We start from the raw sequence: 20793 nt of genomic DNA on the forward strand, positions 1-20793 counted from the left end.
CACTACAACCGTGGTTCCCAACCTTTTCTGCGCGTTATCACTTGAGACAAATGATTGTCTTCTTGACTTGCCTGACCGATATGTTAAAGGGAAATGCTGCTAAACATAATTACACTTTCAAAACTGAACTTAGCATCTGATCATTCTGGCTTTGTTCCAGAGTGTGCGAAGGAGCTGGACATTGTGATGGTTCTGGATGGATCCAACAGTATCTACCCCTGGACCAGCATCATTGATTTTCTGCAGCGCTTCATCGAGAAAATAGAAATTGGGCCCAAACTCTCACAGGTCTGTTGCATGAATAAATACACAGATTTATAAAAAAAAAATTTAAAAATTTAAAAAAAAAAATATATATATACATATAGATTCTGCACAGTATCTTAGCTGTTCCTAGGACTGCACTCTTATGATCTCAGAAGTAGAAATGCTTTAATTCTTATTGAAAATTACTACTTGTGTCTTAAAAATATGGGCGTATGCAGTGTTAACCGTCATGTTATGGAATCCAATATTAATGGATAAATACATGGATAGATTGAGCGGTTAAGTAACATTAGACTATTATAGAAAAAGGATGAATGCAGGAATATATTATTTGCCGCCAACTTAACTTTTCATATCATAGTGAATGACTCAACAACCCTCCATTATGGAATTTTCCCTGTGGTGCCAACAGCAATAATAACTGTGGGATTTCCTTCATCATGCAGACTTTATGAACAGAAGACTTTATAGTCTTTAATGTAATTTTAGCCTCTGTCTTACTAAGTTATACCTCGAGTTTATTTCTGTCCACTTGACTTACATCGCTCTGCAAATAGGCGGTTAGTCTTTATTTTGGTTTCAATGATCTGGCTTGAAGCTGGCGGAGTTTTCCAGAAGGAAACACTGGAAAGTCCTCTCTCTGTGCAGTCAAGTGGTTGTAAGTCACATCTTCCATGGCTGCTGAAGTCCTCTGCCCGCTGTATAAAGAAAATTGTGTCATAGAAACCCCACCAGACCCAACCACATCCTCAGCAGACTGTCTGAGAGGGGACAGCAGAGAAGACATTGAGGAGAGAAACAAAACCTAATACATTTAATGAAGAATACAATTTACAAATTGTCTCTGTTTGTGTTTTCCAGGTAGGAATCGTGTCCTACGGTGAGACTGTGACTCACCGTGTCAACCTGAGCCAGTTTGACAACACTGCTGATCTGCTGGAATTTGTCAAAGAGCTTCCTCAGCAGACCGGCTTCAAGACCATGACCGCCCTCGGCATTGATACTGCAAGGTACTCAACGACTGAGCTCAACTCAACTCCTGCTCATTGGTCTAAGCACAAAATAAAAATCTGAGGGTGTGGTGTCAGAAATAAGTGAGCTTAACAGACCTCTGTCGCATACTAGTCACCACTGCTTGAGGTTAGAGGCTTCATTAGCAGCTTTTGGCGTAACACACATAAATCTCCGACCAATCAAGTTGCAGTGTGGGTAATGTAGGCGGTAGATTTTGGACAAGGAGGAAGAACGCATGGAAAGAAAAAGAAAGATATTTCTGGTAACGCTGCATTGATTTCAATACTTCTTATAAACTTTCCATTGTGGGAGACCAACAATGGTGTGGAAGCGCAGTGTATAATCAAAGGAGATTTAGACTACATTTGCGATACACATTGGCTAAAACCAGTACAGATAAAACTAGACTAGACTAGGAGTATAAATGGTTCCATTGCTTCCATGTGATTTGGACATGGAGACTAACCAACCCAGTCCAATCAGGAAAACCAGGATGCACCTAATAAACTTATACCTGCGTATATTTTCTAGGGCCCCGAGTTTTAGCAGGTGCTCCTATGGTTGAGCTCCCTTGACTGAATTTTGAACATTTCTACCAATCAGGAAAGAGGCCTTCATGCCAGAGCGCGGTGCTCGACCTGGGGTGAAGAAAGTCATGGTGATTGTCACTGACGGAGAATCGCATGACTTCCATAATCTGGACAAGGTCATCGGAGAGTGCGACGACGACGGCATCGAGAGGTTTGGCATCGCTGTGAGTACAAGCTACCTTTGTGTTGCTCACACGGATTATGTTCACATGTATGTACTGATTTTTCTTAATTAAGGACTTAAGTTTTGGGTTGTTCTCAGCTACCAGTTATGTAACTGTTCACAATAGATCGAGAAAAGCTTATTTGTTATTATAAAGCCATTTTACTGTCAGAAAATACAACATCATTTCAAGCAACCAGCCACTTACTCTGCCAAATTTGATAATGTGCTCAAATAAATAATTTCATTAAGTGACTCTGCTCTTTGAAGTTGAATCGAGGAAAAGTCTAATGAACAATGTTATGGGTCATTAAAATCAGCCGGTCACTCACTCCGTCACTCACAAAAACGCATATTATCAGTGCTGATGTTGTTAAGATAAGTTCACTGCGTGTTCAGGTATTGGGAGACTACAATCGTCAGAACAAAAGTGCAGAAGAACTGCAGAAGTTCATCAAGGAGATTGAGTCCATCTCAAGCCAGCCGCTGAGAGACCACTTCTTCAACGTGTCCGACGAGGTGGCGCTGTTGACCATCGTTGATGCTCTGGGAAGGAAGATTTTTGCTCTGGAAGGTGAACCTGAAAATGCACATGAACACAGTTTTACATGTCCACTTGCCTTAGTCCTCAAACATTCGACAGCTTTAAAGAATTAGCCTGTAGAAGAAGTATACCAGAAGTAGTTGCAGTAAAAAAAAATGCCCATAAAACCACATCTGTTGTTGTGCAAATTAAAATTTGAAAGTACTGGTGGATTGAGGCCTAGTTCATAATCTTTTGACTTTAGTACCATAGTTAGTGTACTACTACTACTACTACTACTACTACTACAACTGTAGGCTCATGGTTGTGTGTATTTCCCACAATGTTGCACTATTTCTTCAAAGACAACACAATTATATTGCTGTCTTGATTCAACAATTAATCGGTGATGTGACAGTGAAATACTAACAACATCTCATCATGTATGGTTTATTTTAGTGTGTTTTTCCTTCCTCAGCCACCACCGGCAATTTCACCTCCTCCTTTGAGATGGAGATGTCCCAAGCTGGGTTTAGTGCACACACCTCCAGCGTAAGTCTAATCATTTATGTCAGACAAATGCACAAACACCACATGTTACTTTTAATATAAAAGTCACCAGCTTACTCTAAAACCACTGAACCGGACCATATGACAGAAGATTGTATCATACCTTTAGGTCACGGGGGAAGTTTACGTGTGTGCGGGCGTTTATTTTAAGAGGAACTGTTAATTCGATGTGCTTACGTGCGAGCGGATGCACTGGCATGGATGTTTGCTCAACTAATGAACTCATCCAGACACAATTCACCATGCGCTATCTCCGGCGCATCTTCAGCCCTTTGGTGATTCACCTCAGTCGCTGGAAGCCTCTGCACACAGACTCTTCTGTGTCCTCTGTGCTCACACCGCTGCAGACTGGTGCTGCTTCTGTCTGACTGCGTGAGTGTGGGAGACAGAAAGACAAACATGAGACAAGTACCGCGCGACAGGCGGCGAGGGAGGTGGAATCAGATGCTTGCTCACGCCTGTAAAAAACACAAAACACCATGCAAGCTTTAGCCTCTTTACACACCATTCATTCAGTAGGTATTTCCTATGCCTATTTAAAGATAAACAGCTTACGCCTCTCTTCCTTCTCCTGACTCACGTTTATCACCTCCTCAATCACTGTGTGCGTGCGTAGTCTCTGGGCCTGCAGTGACTCATTGACCTTAAAAAAAAAGAAGAACAGACACGACCAAACTGAATTGTACCATGAAGTGCTGAAACACGTGAGGCCTTGTGAGCAGCCAGTAGTGGGAAGGAACCACTTGATGCTGTTTCGACCAGCGATCCGTGTTATGTCCTGTGTGACCCCTCACCTTCCTGTCCATTTCTCTGTTTCCTGTGGCCGTAGGAATTATCTGTCCCATTCTCGTGAATGCAATAACAATGCAAGGGGACGTTCACTCGGAAACGTCAAAGGTCACGGTCACTGTGACCTCACTAAACAAGTTTAGGTCTATAACTCAACATTTCACATTCTTATTATGACAATGTCTAATGGGCAATAAGGTAAATGGTAAATGGACTGTATTTTTAGAGCGCTCCTCTAGTCTTGTCTACCGCTCAGTGTGCTTTACAGCACACGTCACATTTACCCATTCACACACAGACACACACACACACACACACACACATTCATATAGCACTGGTATTTACCGCGCTTTCTCTGTCGCATTCATACACTGGCGGAAGGGCCATCAGAGGCAATTTAGGGTTACGCGTCTTGCCCAAGGACACATTGGCGTGCGGACTGGGGGAAGCGAGGATCTTTACTGTGACATCATGCTGTTCGGCAAAACCACTTATTCGCCACCATAACTCAGGAACAGAACGTGATCAGATGTGTACATATACAAGGAACATGACTCTTTTTTCATTTCTCACAATGAACGTTCACACTAATACAATTGTCACTCAGAAAAGCAAAAACAGCCAAAGGAATAAAGATAAGTCAAGTCATTTTGATTTATATATTCCTATACCATGAATCCAAAACTTGCCTGAAGGAGCTTTACAGTCTGTATAGGAAAGAACATCCTGTCTCTTTAGTCCCTTCACTTGCATGAGGAACAACTTCTATTAACAGGTGAGATGTTATCTGATGTTTTTATTGCGTTTATTTGTCAACGTTATTTATAGATTTTAATCCACATTTAGCTCCAGCATTTAATTGATTTGACTTGGAGGAGTCGGCCGTCTTGACTTCCTCCGACTGCATGACAACCAGGACAGGGGGTCTCCTGTTCATCCGGAGGTCCACCACAAGCTTGTTGGTTTTGCTATTGTTGAGCTTCGGGGGGATCATTGCTGCACCATGTGACGAAGCTCCTCCGTGACTCCACTGGAGAAAAAACACTCACACAAGCATGTACCAATTATCAAGGCTGAGGCCACACTGCAACGGTCTGGCTTCAAATCCGGCCCGGGCCCTTCGCTGCAAGTCATCCCTTCCTTCTCCTCTGCCCCTGATTGGCTCCACCTCGTCCAGGACCTGTAGACACACACACACGCAGTATCCATGCCCACAGTTCTGGGCTCCGTCACATAACTTATACACAAAATACACCTTTTATTTACTCCATATGTTATATATAGTCTGAACAGTCATGGATGTGAACTGTAACTTGACTGGTTGGCGAGGCGTACATCTGTGAAGTGGTAATTTTAGTTACAGTAATACATTTGTCTTATTCTTTTTTTACCGGGCAACAGTCCAAAACAGAAATTTATTTGATATAAACACAATAACTTACACAATCATCACAATGTATTACCTGGATCCCCTGAATTTGTCTCCTTCATCAATAACTGAAACAATTCATAATAATCAGTTGATTATCAAACTGATCGATTTAAAGATTTAATCATAGTATTGCACTTCAGTTAGATTTTGCAATAGTTGTCTCCATTATACTGTATTTCACAACCGTAGCAGTTTTTATTGATATTTTATATACAAATCTTTAAAAATGATATATAAGATTGTATAGATACATGCATTGTGTTAAAGACGATCTCTACTTCAACAACAACATTCCAGTGATATAATATATATGATATATGATATATGATAATGAGGATCGGTTCAGCAGCACTTTTGTTACTTCCAATAGATTTAAGTTTTTTAACACTTTACCTTGAATGGTCCCTAATGCTCTGATCTCATGTCCGACTGTTCCTGATATCAGCTCTGTTGTCTGCTGCAGGAAGGTGTGTTGCTGGGAGCGGTGGGGGCGTACGACTGGAACGGGACGGTGGTAATGTACACGGCAGGAGAAACGATCGTCCCGGGGAAGACCCAGTTTTACGACCCGGAGACTGAGGCCGGATACGAGGGACTGGCTGGGTACCTTGGTGAGCAGACTCATTAGTCCTAAAATCATATTCTCTCAGTCGGATGTCACACACATGTAGAAATCCCATTTCTTGGCGGTGGAAAAGCTTTATTAATATGAAGCATAAATTTAAAGTAGACCTTGTTTGCAGTTTGCAAAAGTCAATAAATCCTAGATTAACTCTTTTGAGTTGACTGATCATGTGTCAAGTCATTTCATTACACTATCTACTGATCCAGGTTACTTTTTGTTGTTATATTTATCTCTTATATTTAGTTTTACTAATTCATTTGCCGGTCTCCACAGTAATAAAATCTATAAAAAAATTTTGACTCACCTCAAGATCCTCTGTCTAAAAAGCTACAAGAGAAAATGCAAAAAGACACTCGGGTCACGTGATTGAATCGTGGGTTCTTATCTGTCGATATAGATGCTAAAACAAGACTCTCACAGGTAAATTCGAGGTGACATCTGACACCTTTGAGTTCAGACAGGTCGAGAGACGGAAGAAGAAATCTGACAGTGATTGGTGTTAATATTTAATGTTAACGTGGAGTAAGATTTAAGGGTTGAACCAAGTGTTCAGGGGCTTTAAGAAAAAAACACAGGGAACCTACACCTGCCAGGAGCTGAATGAAACAGCGAATACACACCGAGGAGCACTACTTTAAACTTGCATTAGCATTTCTACCCGAGTATTTCTGTGTTGAACACAGAGCGAGATAAGCCAGATCTCTCGAGAGATTAGCTGAAATCATACAGCTGCAGAGTAAATATAGTCTCTCTCTCGCGTTGGAGGATGGAGATGTGTAATTTGTCTAACTCTGACAGCAGATGCTTTTCGCCGTGTGTCACATTGATAATATACACAGGCTCTTCTCTCTGTCCTGCTGCCTTTTATGGCCCGCGGAGCGACCGCGGCATCTTGATGTCAAGTTATTTAATCAACATGTCATTTTGGAAAGCAGCACTGGTGGGTCCGGGCTCGCGCACTGTATAAACTCAGCTGTTGGCATATGCTCATACCCAGTTGTGCGTCTGCAGACTTTGCATACATAGCCTCCATGTGCTTGTCTAATCTGGGAGTGTGAGTTCATGCAGGTGTATGATTCGCTGCCAGCTTTCCAGTCAGACGTCAACAACTGGCTGAAGAAAACAGAGACTTTAAAAATATCCCTCAAGGACAGGCGAGCGTCTTTCCCCCATGACATCATTGTGGATACTGAACGACAAATTGCTATTTGTGTATGCTTTGAATTTAATGCAAGGCGTGCTTGCGTGTGCGTTCTCTGCAGGCTATGACGTCCAGTCAGCATCCACCCCCGACGGAGTGCTGTACATCACGGGCGCACCGCGGTACAACCACACCGGCCGGGTTATCATCTATCGTCTGAATGAGGAGAACAACATTGTCGTCTCACAGATACTAAAAGGAGAACAGGTGAGCATTTTTAGTTTGGTGACTGGGCTACCCTCACTGTATTTTTCTTGAACAAGGAAGTTGTCTTTCTTAAATCTCTATGAAAAGCTCAACAACAACTAAAGTTTTCTCTTTAGTTGTTGTGTTTTCTTAAATGTTCTTGTGTTTTTATTGTCGAGTTTTCTATATTGTTTTAAGGTTGTGTTAAACAGATGACATATAGATACGTATATATATTATATATACACATTTGACTCCTTACACGATATAAATAAACGTGTGTCTTAATATTTATTCAAAAGAGGTTAACTAGTCCATTTCCAGCTGCTGTTCTGTGAGTAGTAATTGTTATATGATGTTAGAATATGTACAGTAACAGTCATATATACACACACTAAACAGAAATTATACAATACTGTGATTTTACTATGTGTGTGTGTATATATATATATATATATATAATTAAAATCATATAATAAAAAAAAATGTTAAAGCACAATAATAATATTCTAGTAATATTATACTGTAACAATATACTGCATTGTAGATATATGAATGAATATGTAATATATAATCAGGGACACAGTGCAGGTATACATGTATTATCATGTTAATAAAGATGCGCCAGTTTATTTGTAAGCAACAACTTCAGCTCCCATGAGCCTTTGACGTGCATTGAATATAATACACAGCCATATGGATAAAGATTTGTGCTGTTGAAAGGATCGACACTGACACCTGACGTCTGACTCTCTGCAGCTTGGTTCCTACTTTGGCAGCGTCCTGCAGACGGTCGATGTGGATGGAGACTCCTACACAGATCTCCTCCTGGTCGGAGCTCCAATGTACATGGGCTCAGAAAGAGACGAGCAGGGACAAGTCTACGTTTATAAAATCAACCAGGTACAGGAGACTGAAAATGAGGTTTGATCGTGTGTTCGTTTAAAACTTCTTGCGTCAGATTGTCACAGAAAGTCACTGTGATCATTGGGATGCTGCCACTGATTCTCTCTTCTCATCTCGCTGTGTTTTGTTTTTCCTCTGCTTCATCACCAGCTCGGCAAGTTTAAGCACGAGTTCACTTTGAAGCCTGTCAATCAGTCCTGCTGCACTGCCCACTCAGCCAGCTGCACCAATAAAAATGAGCCATGCGGCGCCCGCTTTGGTACCGCCATCGCCGCAGTGTCGGATCTCAACCTGGACGGATTCAATGACGTGGCGATCGGTGCGCCGTTCGAGAACGACCACCGGGGAGCCGTCTACATCTATCACGGAGATCAGACGTCGCTGAAAGAGAAGTTTGTGCAGGTGAGAACAGTTCCTGCTGGAAGACTTTTGTAACCATTCGTTCAGAATGCAATGATCTCATTGGCTCTGTGGTGTCTCTGTAGCGGATCCCTGCAGGTGGGGACGGAGAAAAGGTGAAGTTCTTCGGTCAGTCCATACACGGAGTCATGGATCTCAACGGAGACGGAATCACTGATGTTACCATAGGAGGTCTGGGAGGGGCTTCACTCTTCTGGTGAGATGTGGCCCTTTGCTTCAGATAAAAAACATTCACTCCTAAAAACCACACATTCCACTTCAATCATTACCAGCAGCAGTGCTCGTACCCCGGATACATCATCCTACACGTCTGCTTTGCATTGTATTGCTGGCGTTTAGACAGCTGTGCGTTCCCCACTGGGCTTGTAGGCTTGAGAGCAACAACTTCCTAATGATCTCTCTGTTAAAAAACCCCTGGCTACTTTGTTCCCTGTTGGAGGCCTGCCTACAGGCTTCCACCCCCAGTGTTTTTGAAACGTCAGCCCACACCGTGATTTAAGTTCCCAGGAAGACCTTCTCCCACAGTCTCTACTGGCACAGAGGCTCAACTGAGCTGTGTGAAAACTCCATCTCCCATGTGGCTTAGAGTTTAAATAGGATTTGGCCGCAGTTCTTCCTGGACTGAAGCTCTGGGGTTGGGTGGAGAGAGAGAGCTGAGGCCAAGTTGCATGCTCAACGTGCATCACGTTCCTTCTTCCCTCCTGCAAGAGAGTAGATGAATACACACAGGTCTCTCTCTCTCTCTCTCTCTCTCTCTCTAGCTCACACACACACACACACACACACACACACACACACACTCACACACACACACACACACACACACACACACACACACACACACACACACACACACACACAGGGAAAAGAGCAAATTACATGCAGCTCATAACTGTGATGATGTCCAGCAGTTTTGTAAATGCACTCATAAGTGCTTGACTCACTGTACAATGTTTTCTAGAAGTTGTTCATTTTATTTCATCAGGTCCAGAGATGTTGCAGAACTCCGCGCCAACATGACCTTTGACCCCGTTAAGATAAACCTGCAGCAGTCTCAGTACCAGTGTGAACACAGCGGACGCAAATCCATGTGTGTCACGACGGAGGTGTGTTTCGTCTACAGTGTCAAATCGGACAAGCCGAAGTTCGACTCGGATGCAGGTGAGTCGTACAACATACGCCGATGTGGCTGGTTCTGTCACACAACACGTACCCCACCTTCACAGTAGCTCACCACGTGTATTCTCTTCTGTTCCGTCCGGCAGGGATCCGCTACGATCTGACTCTGGATGCTCTGCGTGCCAAAGCCAGGGCGTCGTTTATCAACTCGGATGATAAAAACGACCGCAGGATCACCAGGAGCTTCACCATCAAAGACCGAGAGAGGAAGTGTGTCCAAGAGACCTTCATGATGTCGGCAAGTTCTCTGATCGACATGTCCACGTGGGATCAGTTATGGTTTCTCACCTGAAAGATGTCAACCCCAAAACTATGTGTTTTAGCCCCGTATTCACAAGACACCGTTTTCGAATCTTCCTTATGCTTGAGATTCTCGGACGTTCACTCATGGAAGTCAAATTCTTGTGTTGTGGAGACGTGGAGACGTGAGAGGACGGAGTCAGAACAAAGCTGCGAGGAGTCTTGTGCAGAGCAGGAAGATGCCGGTTCCTAACATGAAACAGACCCGTCTTGATCAAAGCATGCCGAGCACAGCCCAGTGCTGCTGCGTGTGATAAATTATCTGCAGGCACGGAGAGGTGGGGAGATGGGGAGAGAATGAAAGAAAAGGCAGTGAGCAAAAGAGCGAATGGGAGAAAGACGACGGAGAAGAGAACGAGGCGTCTTGAGGATGTGACAAAGTGAAATGCCAGGTCAAGGGAGATTTCTAAAGAACATCCCCGGACCGTTACTCACAGCTGAGGCCTTCGGACGTGACTGCTCCACCACCTACTGTAAACGTCAGCAGTCTCCAGCGTTGTGACATTTAGAGGCATGTGTATGACATGTCTCTTTCCAGGGGATTTTTCTGATTAGCTGCCCTCGGGCGAGAGAAAGAGGAACTAATCAGTGGAAACAGCTGTTGCTGTTGTGTGTGCATGAATACCTGCTCTGTTCTAAGTGTGCAAGTGTGTGCACAAAACTTTCCCACGTAGTCCAGGGTAGAGGTCGTCAGGGGTCAGGAAACTCGTACCAGGCACCGAAAAACGTTCTCGCCCGGGTCCAAGATGGAGCGGGTCCGAACCGGAATTGATCTCAGATTTGACAGAAACAAACCAGAAGGACATGGATCATGAATTAATCCATGTCCCGAAAAAAAAGTGTTTAACACTCTTAGTGTGTGCTCAAGCAATGGCTCCAGTTGGGTTTAACTGAACGCCACAGTAGCATCCAGCCAGTTAGGAAAACTTTGGATTAAAAATAAATTGGCTCTTGGCGGCTACATTCAAAAACGTCCATTGCCTGGTCCACCTCCGCATTAAAGACTTCAGTTTTTCTCTCGGAAACAATAGCATTGATTCACTGTATTCAGTGAACATGGATAGTGTACCAACATGTGTAGATAGAACTTAATGAAATTCACTGGGGCTGGAGGAAAAAAAATCAATAGCTAACATAGCTGCCTGCCTGCAGGCCACAGTGCAACAGCCTGCAAGTGGTAACTATTAATGTTTATATATACAGTATGATCTCTCTTTGATGTGTTTTAAGCAACAGGCACAAACTGCACTCAAGTGACTAAAATGCGGCCTGGTGTTATTCTCGGGGACCTTTTGGGTTCAATTTCAAATTTGGCACAGCCTCAGAAGGAGCCATATTTAAGCCTTACAGTGTATACGTACAGTACATGCCAATGCCGAAATGCGAAGCAGCTCCCTCAAACGGTGTGTTCCTCATGTTTCAAAGGAGGAGGCCGTGGACACTCACAGGTTGTTTCAGTTACTCTGCTGGACTCGACCTCTCTCTGCCCACGTTAGCGGCGTCGCTCCAGGGATGGAAAAAGAACCGTCAGATGGACGATCGACCACTGGTAAACGGGGACGGATTGTGACAAAATTCTGTTGCAGGCATTCATGGCGCACAGAGGATGAATCACAATAACTTTGGTGATCCACTCATTTTCCGTGGAGCCCCCCAGCCCCCGCCCCCCTCCCTCAGGCCAAAATTCTTTGGTTTATGACCAAATGCCGACAAACTAAAAACATTCCCATCAGCTCCCAGCTTTACTTTGCTTTGCTGTTACAGTAAGGGTTGGCGTTTAAACAGGATAAAAACTAAAAGTGTATAGCTTCTTTACAACTATATTATGTATTAGCGTTTCATTTCCCTCTCTCTGGTCTTCTCCTCAACAGGCGCGGCTGGATTTCCGAGACCCGCTCATGGTGTCTCTGGAGTTCGGACTCACCGATGAAGACCGAGGCCCCGTCCTGGACGAGAGCCTTCCCAGATCCATCAATAAGACAGTAAGACCACTTTGTGTCACTTGTAAGAGCAATCTTAGCTGCCAAATAACAGTAAGCAGAAGATTTTCGAGAAACAGACAGGAAGGATTACAACCTCGTCTCAGACATCCTCCATCTGTCTATCTTTATAACCCAAGACCGAGAAGTTGGGCGCTGTTACAGCCGATTAGCATCTGCAACAGCTGACTGCCATCCTTCAGCGTTTCCTCCAGGCAGCATTCGTGTTTCAACACCGACAGTCGGAGAGTCTTCCCACACTCCCACATGCATATTTGTTCTAACATGAGGGTTATCCAGATAATTGTTGCACTGACTGACATGTCCAGATAAAGAGGGGAAATATCACACGAGAATTCAGCGTCAACACGTCGCAGTGAAAGCCCCGGTGTGTGAAATGTTCAGCGCCCCTGGACGATACGTGATGTGTTTATAACCCTTGGCACATCTTGGCTCCCTCAGTGTCTGAACCTGTCACACTGCAAGGAAGTGTTGTTGAGAGCAAGAGAAGGGACAGACACACACACACACACACACACACACACACACACACACACAGAGAGAGAGAGAGAGAGAGAGAGAGAGAAAGGGGAAGTCATCAAACGGAAACTGGAGCTTTTCTTTTGATATTGTGTTGCAGTTGATACTCGTCCTTTCTTGGTAGAGACACTGTTGATGTTAACAGTCCAGTGGGAGAGAAGGACAGGAAATGAAGGTCATTGGTCATTTGAATGCACCCTTTCAGTCAGGGATACAAACAAATAACACAGCAACAGCAGCCTGTCTCGATTCTCATGTCTCCCCTTACGTCTGTGGAGGTGCTTCTGAAGCCTTTAGTCCTATACTCTCTCAGACATGCAGTGAACACATTTACTTGAGCTTTTCAAGAGGGTCTGTATGTGAGAATGCTAAGGTCTGCCCAGAACTTCTCCTGCCAGCCCCCTGGTGAAATGTCAGAAGAAATGTCCCAGTGAGCGCATGTGAGAATACAGCAGGAAAAATTCACAGCGGGCAGGTGGTGCATGTGGATGATGGTGGGGTGATATTGTGATAATAAGGACGGACGAGTCTGACCCTCGATCTGGATTCACTCAGAGCAAGATTTCATTCCTTTTGATCAAGATCAGTCTAAAAACAACAGGTTGTGAACTCGAGTGGGACAACAAAGATGAAGACAGGTCGACTTTCAATCTGATTCAATCTGCCAGTAGCTCATTTAGCTAATGTCCCTTCAACACGTGTGCCAATGTGATATATCTGTCTGCTTTTGGGGGGTTTCTGGTAAATAGTATTCACATGTAGGTATCGGAAGCTTCTCTAAGGCAATCTTACATCCTGGTTACGTAGATCAAGGGTTTACACGCAGGTATCTGCTAATCAATGAACAATAGTTTGTCTCAGCACAGAGCTCGGCGTCGTCAGAGAGGAAGGGCCCTTATCAGCATACGTAAAGATCAAATCTAGAGAAAGAGCTCAAACTAGAAGCATTTTCTTTTACACTTTCTATTAGCATATCAATAACCCCGGTCCTTATGAACAAAATTAACTATCGCTATTGACCTGTCTCTGGTTACACAGCTTAAGTGAACTACTCCCAGTCCGGGTGATAATCTTGGATGCCTGTGGAGTCAGACAATTTAGTGACATGCTTTGATTTGATGAAAAGTTGTAAAGTAAATCTTTGTTGCTGTGTTATTTATTAGTCACAAGGCTACATATAGCTGCTGTCATTTAAACCAAAACCTGACAGATTACACTGGTTAGTTAGTGTTACCCTTGTGTAATAAGCTGTTACATCTGACACCTCCACAGTTCTAATGAAACTATACTCTATAGAATCTGGTATAAATCCTGTGTGCAACTCTCCACTTCAAATAAATCCTCATTCTCAATTTTTTTTGTGGTTGTTCAGAAAAAGTAAAGTTGAAGCTTATCAGAGGCAAATAACTGGTAGTGGGAAAAAAAACCCAGGTTTGGGCCTTTTCTCATATTAAATACGTCATGTTGACGTTCAAATCAAGCAGCTTAAATAACACCGGTCACTGGGAATGTAGCCGCCCCTCACTGATATACAGTATATGGATGGACATGATAATAGAAACACCTGTAAGTATAATGCAATACAGTTCAACGGCTAAATAAACTACAGACGACAAACACAGTGAACCTCTTTTAAAAAACGAAAGATTATCAACGGTTTATTGCAGCAGTGTTGTTTTAAAAATTCATCAGTATTAGCTTTGGTGTTCCTGAGAAAACTGCACGTCTCTGCCTCCGTAGATTCCCTTAGTGGACTGTGGGATCGATGGGAAGTGCATTGCGGACCTCTCACTCAAAGCGGAGCCCAGTATGAAAAGGTAAGTGGAAGTAGCATTGAATGATGCACTCACGTGTTTTCATGTGTTTTAAGACAATATTAGCATGCCCACTGAGAGGTACTGCTCGCTGTGATTTTTCCTCCTTGCCAAACAGGAGATAATTAAAATGTTGTTTGTCATGTTCTATTTATCGTGACGCTGTAGCCCTAACCAATACATGACTGCCCCCTCCTGGGGGGATGTGTGCATCACAGCCGAGCATGCTGACAGTTTTTTTCATTTCGTCCTCCAGCATGATGATCAAATCGAACAAGGACAAGTTTGACGTGAACATCAACATCAGAAACAGCAAAGACTACGCGTACAACACCAAAGTGATCCTCAGCTTCACACCCAACATCAACTATGTGAAAGTAGAGGTGAGCTTTTTGCAGCACAGTCTCTGTGTCATTTAAACATGTACAGCGACGTGTGTGTGCTGACGCTTGTGTTACTGTGCATTATCAGCCGGAGAAGGGATGCACTCTGAATCATACGAAAGTGGAGTGCGCGGTTGGATACCCGTTCCTGGGGAGCAATGTCGAGGTGCGTTTTGAGCATGTATTCATCTGCCATGTGCAGGGTCATGTCACATATTGCCCGTAAAATATATGCTTTACAAGAGTAAAGTTAATACTGCTAATTAAAGATATGTGGTGATCTAACATCTACAGGAAAATTTCAAAGTGAAATTTGAGGTGAATCCCAAACATATCCAGGAAGTGATTCAGATCAATGTGACAGCTACGAGGTGAGAGGATCAGCACAGTGTGTTTTTGTTTTGGAATTAATTCAGTGCAAATAAAAATGACGTCAGTTTGACTTTCCCCACAGTGACAGTGAAGAACTGGCCTCTACCCTGAGTGACAACACGGTGCAAATCTCCATTCCCGTGAAGTATGAAGCGGGACTCATATTCTCAGTGTGAGTGGCTGTTGAAGTTGTTCAGCTGTTGGTTCACTCCTCACACATCATTTACACTCTGGTCTCCATTGTTCATGTTGTACATTATGATTTGTCATAGCAACTAAAAGCAAAGGTGTGTTTTAATAATGTAACATCGCTAGGAGCATCTTATATACCCTTACATGAGTTCTCTTCAGAGTATCTGAAGCGCCGATTGAAAATCGAATCTGACCTTTTAAACATGTGCATCCTTTAGGCGACCTGTGGATGAACACATTGTGGTGAAAGAGGGGGAACAGTTTGCCAGCGTATTCAATGACACCAGGATGATCGGAGAGGAGGTCAACATCAGCTACACGGTAGAGATTTCTGTATTATTTGTTAATATAGGTGGAGAGTAAACGGCTGCATGCAGGTGTGGTATGTTTTGATATGGTGCCGTACATTCTAGATGAGGTGGCCGAGTGGTTAAGGCGATGGACTGTTAATTCATTGTGCTCTGCATGTGTGGCTTTGAATTGCATCCTCTGATCAATAAAGGCCATCTATCTGTCTGTCTGTCTATATATTTTCCATCTCACTCCTGCCTCCTGTTCAGGTGGCGAGGGCAGGTGAAGTGGTGACCCCGCCCCTGGACCTTACAGTGACGTACCCTCACCTGTCTCCTCGGCAGAACCATTTACTGTACCTCACACATGTCACCACCAGCCCGCGGGTATGCACACACACACACACACACACAGACACACACACACAGAAATGCACATGAAGCCAGAGACCCACATTCATACTGTATGTGCTTTTCTTCTCTCTGCAGGTGAAATGTGATGCAGATCGCTGGATTAACACTGATAAAATTAACCCCAACATCAAAAAGCCCAATCCAAACAAAGAAACACTCAGCGTCTTCCTATTGGTGAGTAATGTTTCCAAAGTCTGCTCTTCTTTCATAAAGCCAGATTACCTATGAGACAGTGGTCATTTATAAAGGAGGTTTAAATAGCTCTGACCTAGGTTTTACGTGGAAAGGGACCCCTCAAGTCTAACCTGGTCCTGGTCAGGTAATAATAATATAAAAGTGGTCACCATAGGAGAAGTTGAAATTGTTCACAAATACATTACTAAACACTTGGAAATGAAATGTCCTCATAGCGGCTTATAATAACGCGATAGTCTGTTTTTATTATGCTCATAAATGTCAAACAGGGACTTAAAGTCATGGTTGTTGCCTTATAAACATTTTCAAAATCTCTCTTTAAAAGCAACTAAAATGAAAATAAAGGGACAAACACAAGTCTGAAGTTATTTACACATTACTTCCACCACACCTTTACACCTGACACATCTAAATGAAAAATGTTTATTTTCAGTACAGTTTACCGAGTAACTCCACATTACTCATGAGGAATTTGAACCCAGGTCATCATGATCACAAGCAAAAGAGTGAGCCAGCACAGGAATTCAGAGGAGCTGTGTTCATCAACGTCTGAGCTTTCTGCAGTGGTTTTATTCGGTGTAGTTGAGCCCCTCTGATCTCATCTGCTCTGGCTTTATGAAACACACTGATGTCGGTTCAACCACCTCGATGAAACAAGTCTTTGTGTGTGTGTGTGTGTGTGTGTGTGTGTGTGTGTGTGTGTGTGTGTGTGCTCCCTTCTTATCGTGTCTGGTTTTCCTTTGTTCTACAGACCTGTTCTGCGGAGCTGTACTGTGCATCATTCACCTGCTCCATCCCTGAGGCTGAGATCAGTCAGGTCAATGTTACGTTCAGAGTGTGGAAACCTACATTCATCAAGGTAGACTTTAAGAGTCTTTGTTTTGTCACTACTTGTCTCGCCTCCTTCTGCCCTTTGGTCTTTCTCAGACAGGGATGAATGAGAGCGGAGAGTAAAATGGAGTGAGTGACAGCTGGCTGCGTATAGGATGAACTGACGTTTACAGGCGATTCTATTCTCTCACAGGGCGAGTTTTCCTCTCTGCACATGTTGGTGAATGGCACTCTGGGAATCAAAAACACAAACCTGTTTGAGTTGAGCAGCGGTGACAGGACCCGAATTGTAAGTATTGTATGGTACTGTACGGTCATTACACGCTCGTGTGTGCTTCAATGCATGGGTGCATTCATCATATAAATATGCGTCCCACTCAGGTGAAGATCCAGGTTTCGAAGGAGGCTTTAGGAGGAATCCCTATTTGGGTCATCATAATCAGCATCCTGATTGGACTGCTGATCTTAGCACTCGTCATCTTTGCTCTTTGGAAGGTAATTTCACTTTCCTTCAAATATCATGTGACCCTCCGTGGAAGATTGTCACCGGCTAGATTTTCTTCCATTTTTTTTTCCCTAATTGGCAAAATATTATTTCCCATCCGTTGCTGTTATGCAAATATGAGTTGTTGGTTCAGGTGTAGGTGGCTGCCAATACACTATGGCAAAAGGGGGAGGGCAGAAATTACATGAAGAGCCACAGTCAAAATTGAAACAGAGTTGTGTCTGTTCCATGCTCATGAGTGCAATGTCTCAAGAAAATTTGGCACAAACATGAAATGGTCAAAAGGTCAATGTGAACTCACAAAACACATTTTTGGTTCTAAGCTAACCCTTTATTGGCTGTAGCTTGATATTTTCTGTATCATACACATGTGAGAGGGGTAGCGATATTCTACAGTGACTCTCAGCAAGACAGCCAGTGAGCACATTTGGAACGTGTGGAACCATTCCTTTCATACAGGCAGTGGATAGTTTGTTAACTCGAGTTTTCTGCTCCTCCAGATGGGCTTCTTCAAGAGAAAATCCAGGGACTACACCAAAGAGGAAATGATGGACTGAATTATCCGGACAACAAGCAGCTCTGTGAGCAACTGCTTCCAGAACCAACAGGTCGCACAAGGTGACGGACAGAGGAGGTGCTAAGACCCACACGAGACTCCGTGCTGCGACACAGTTACTACCTGGGAAACACCAGTACTGTTCACCGTTTCCTATGCAGGGTTTAGTAATGTTTGCAAATACTTCCACACTCTTGTTCATTAACGCTTTAGGCACTTGGTTACAACATTGGGGCAATTCAGATGGTCAAAGATTTTTTTTTTAAGTTGTTATGTTAAAAACTCCATCTATCTGAGTGTCCATGAAAAACAATTGCTAAGAAGTATTTGCAAACATTGGTCAGCTTCTGTCTTACAGATTTCAACGTAAGATCAGGTTAGGCAGTTGAAGAGGAGGAGCCAGAGAGGAGGAGGACGACGGGGTCACTTTCCAGGCACCTTGTGGCAAAGCAGCGAATATCAGGGTTGCAGTATTACAAAACCTTCAGAGCTCAAATAGCTGCGCTCCGGCTTTAGAGGAAAAGAAAAGTTCTCAGGTTTTTCAGCGTGGAGATCCAAAGTCGCCAAAGTCACCTCACTTACTTTCTACATCATTGCAGCAACAACGTCCAGTGGTCTATTTGCGTCGGAGACTATGTGTGAACTTTTTATGTGTTGGGGCAGTCGTCTAATGGCTTAGACTCCTGAGATACATCTTGTGTGCTTGATTCATTTTACAAAACACTGTACCTTTGAGTGTTTCATAGCTTTTTGTGTGACAATTTTTGTTGTTGCTTTCTAGCAATATATAACATGGCACATTCTTGATCCTGAAATTCCAAAACTCCCGTCCCATCTCTGATGTTAATGTTTGTAATTAGCTTCAACTTGGTCACAGAGGGATGTAAGTTACGCCTTCAAAATACAAAACATTTGATTTTACTGTAAATATAGCAAAGTGCTCCAAAAATGTAAAGCTTAAAATGTACATAATTGTGTTGGGCTTTAATTTGTGTAATTTAAGAGATGTTATCCACAAGCATTTTTTTTATGCAGGTGTGTTATCAGTGGTCACAGAACATGATTCTGCTCAGGTGCTACAGGTATCATGAATGATGACATTAACATTTGACATATAGGAAAATCATCTGGCCTATATCTCACAATTTCAAGCTGATGCAAATATGTAAATATTGTTCTATTTTGATAAGTAAATGAAAGTATAATTATTCTGTACTGAAACTAAACATGAAGATGAGGGTTTGTATCCACTACTTTGGCTTTAAGTCTGTTGAATGACTGTGTTTTTGAATGCAGAGGCTTTAACATTTTTGAGATGAGACACGACTGTAGCATACTTTCATTCCAACTCTTTCATTTGCAAAATAGAGGGTAGTATTCCTCCATTATAGAAATATACATGTATGTGTAACTATTCACCAGCAGGTTTCTATGTAGTAAACGAGATTCACTGGTTAATGGTTTGTATTGTAGACAAGCTACGACATGTCCAATAAGCATGAGCATACTGTTGGCTCATTGTCATCCCATATGCAGAGTACCTTACAAAGTAGTTAATTTGGGTTTTCTGTCTTTGTTTTTATTTCCAGAAGTTGCACAGCTACACAATATGTCAAAAGAGATTATATTGCATGTGGAGGAGACTTGAGATTCGGCCTTTAAAAAAAAAAGAAGCTTTTTTCCTCACTGTCAACCAATAAAGCTGAGGGAAGATGGCAAGTTCTGAATATTTAAAATTCCCCTCAGTGCTCACTCCCCCCTGTTGACATGAAGCACATGTAATGATGTATGTACAGAATGTGTAACTGTCATTCTTTAGATTGTACGGCTACGTCAGGCTGTTGCACGAGGGTGGAGTCACGAGTCTCTCCTTGCCCGCTTGCGTAGAAAGAAGACATCGGAGAGTTGTTTCGTCAGATCTTACCCTCTGGTATCTCCTGAGAAAGACTCAAAATGGGAGTGAGGCACAAAGCGAGAGCTGTGAGCACCATCCCAGCCTTCTACACTGCTGTGAAGTCTTCATTGTAATGCACTGGTTTGTCAGACTGTATGTGTCCTCATCAGCACACAAATGAAATGAATCTTATGTACAAAAATAAAGACTTTTTATGACAAAACTCTCAGTCATCAATTTTAGTACTTTTAAAAAGACAATTCATACCATATACAGGTCATAAACATTTGATTAATCTTATGTAAATATAGTGCTTGGAAATGCTTACTACAAGGACTCAAAGTAAAATGTTGCCAAAAACTGTCATTCCCTAAAATATGGGAATTTGCTGCTTTTCTGTATTTTAAGTAAATTTATTTGGACACACCCCATTGCTGGGGGGGGGGGGGGGGCAGATTCTTACGAGGCAAAACTGAGGGCATAAAAGTCCCTATTGACATAATGTACGACCCTGTGGTGCTGATTCGGGACATAGCTATAGTTGAGGGTGCTATAGGGCCAGAACATGGCACAGGGAAAATACGTCGCTGCATTATGTAATAGGCGCATCTGCACCTTCTGTTACAGTTTACCCTTTCCTCTGACAGTGGCCGACATTAAAGA

General features: G+C 43.0%; 1 protein-coding gene across 1 annotated transcript in view; it reads left to right on the forward strand.

Annotated features, from left to right (window-relative positions):
- itga1 (integrin, alpha 1) overlaps positions 1-20353 on the forward strand; it is a 48062-nt gene extending 27709 nt beyond the window's left edge. Inside the window, exons 6-30 of the mRNA XM_035607884.2 lie at positions 161-288; positions 1129-1277; positions 1885-2035; positions 2434-2608; positions 3036-3109; positions 5812-5959; positions 7236-7381; positions 8120-8263; positions 8417-8668; positions 8752-8882; positions 9672-9847; positions 9952-10103; positions 12037-12147; positions 14425-14501; positions 14755-14881; positions 14970-15047; positions 15176-15252; positions 15336-15425; positions 15664-15766; positions 16006-16122; positions 16225-16323; positions 17096-17203; positions 17369-17464; positions 17557-17670; positions 18181-20353. Of these exons, the coding sequence (XP_035463777.1) occupies positions 161-288; positions 1129-1277; positions 1885-2035; positions 2434-2608; positions 3036-3109; positions 5812-5959; positions 7236-7381; positions 8120-8263; positions 8417-8668; positions 8752-8882; positions 9672-9847; positions 9952-10103; positions 12037-12147; positions 14425-14501; positions 14755-14881; positions 14970-15047; positions 15176-15252; positions 15336-15425; positions 15664-15766; positions 16006-16122; positions 16225-16323; positions 17096-17203; positions 17369-17464; positions 17557-17670; positions 18181-18237 (3080 nt within the window). The 3' untranslated portion in view covers positions 18238-20353. The remainder of the gene's footprint in view (positions 1-160; positions 289-1128; positions 1278-1884; positions 2036-2433; positions 2609-3035; positions 3110-5811; positions 5960-7235; positions 7382-8119; positions 8264-8416; positions 8669-8751; positions 8883-9671; positions 9848-9951; positions 10104-12036; positions 12148-14424; positions 14502-14754; positions 14882-14969; positions 15048-15175; positions 15253-15335; positions 15426-15663; positions 15767-16005; positions 16123-16224; positions 16324-17095; positions 17204-17368; positions 17465-17556; positions 17671-18180) is intronic.
- The last annotated feature ends 440 nt before the right edge of the window (positions 20354-20793 follow it).

This window comes from Scophthalmus maximus, chromosome 20 (assembly GCF_022379125.1).
Source record: "Scophthalmus maximus strain ysfricsl-2021 chromosome 20, ASM2237912v1, whole genome shotgun sequence".
In the NCBI taxonomy this organism is placed as follows: Eukaryota; Metazoa; Chordata; class Actinopteri; order Pleuronectiformes; family Scophthalmidae; genus Scophthalmus; species Scophthalmus maximus.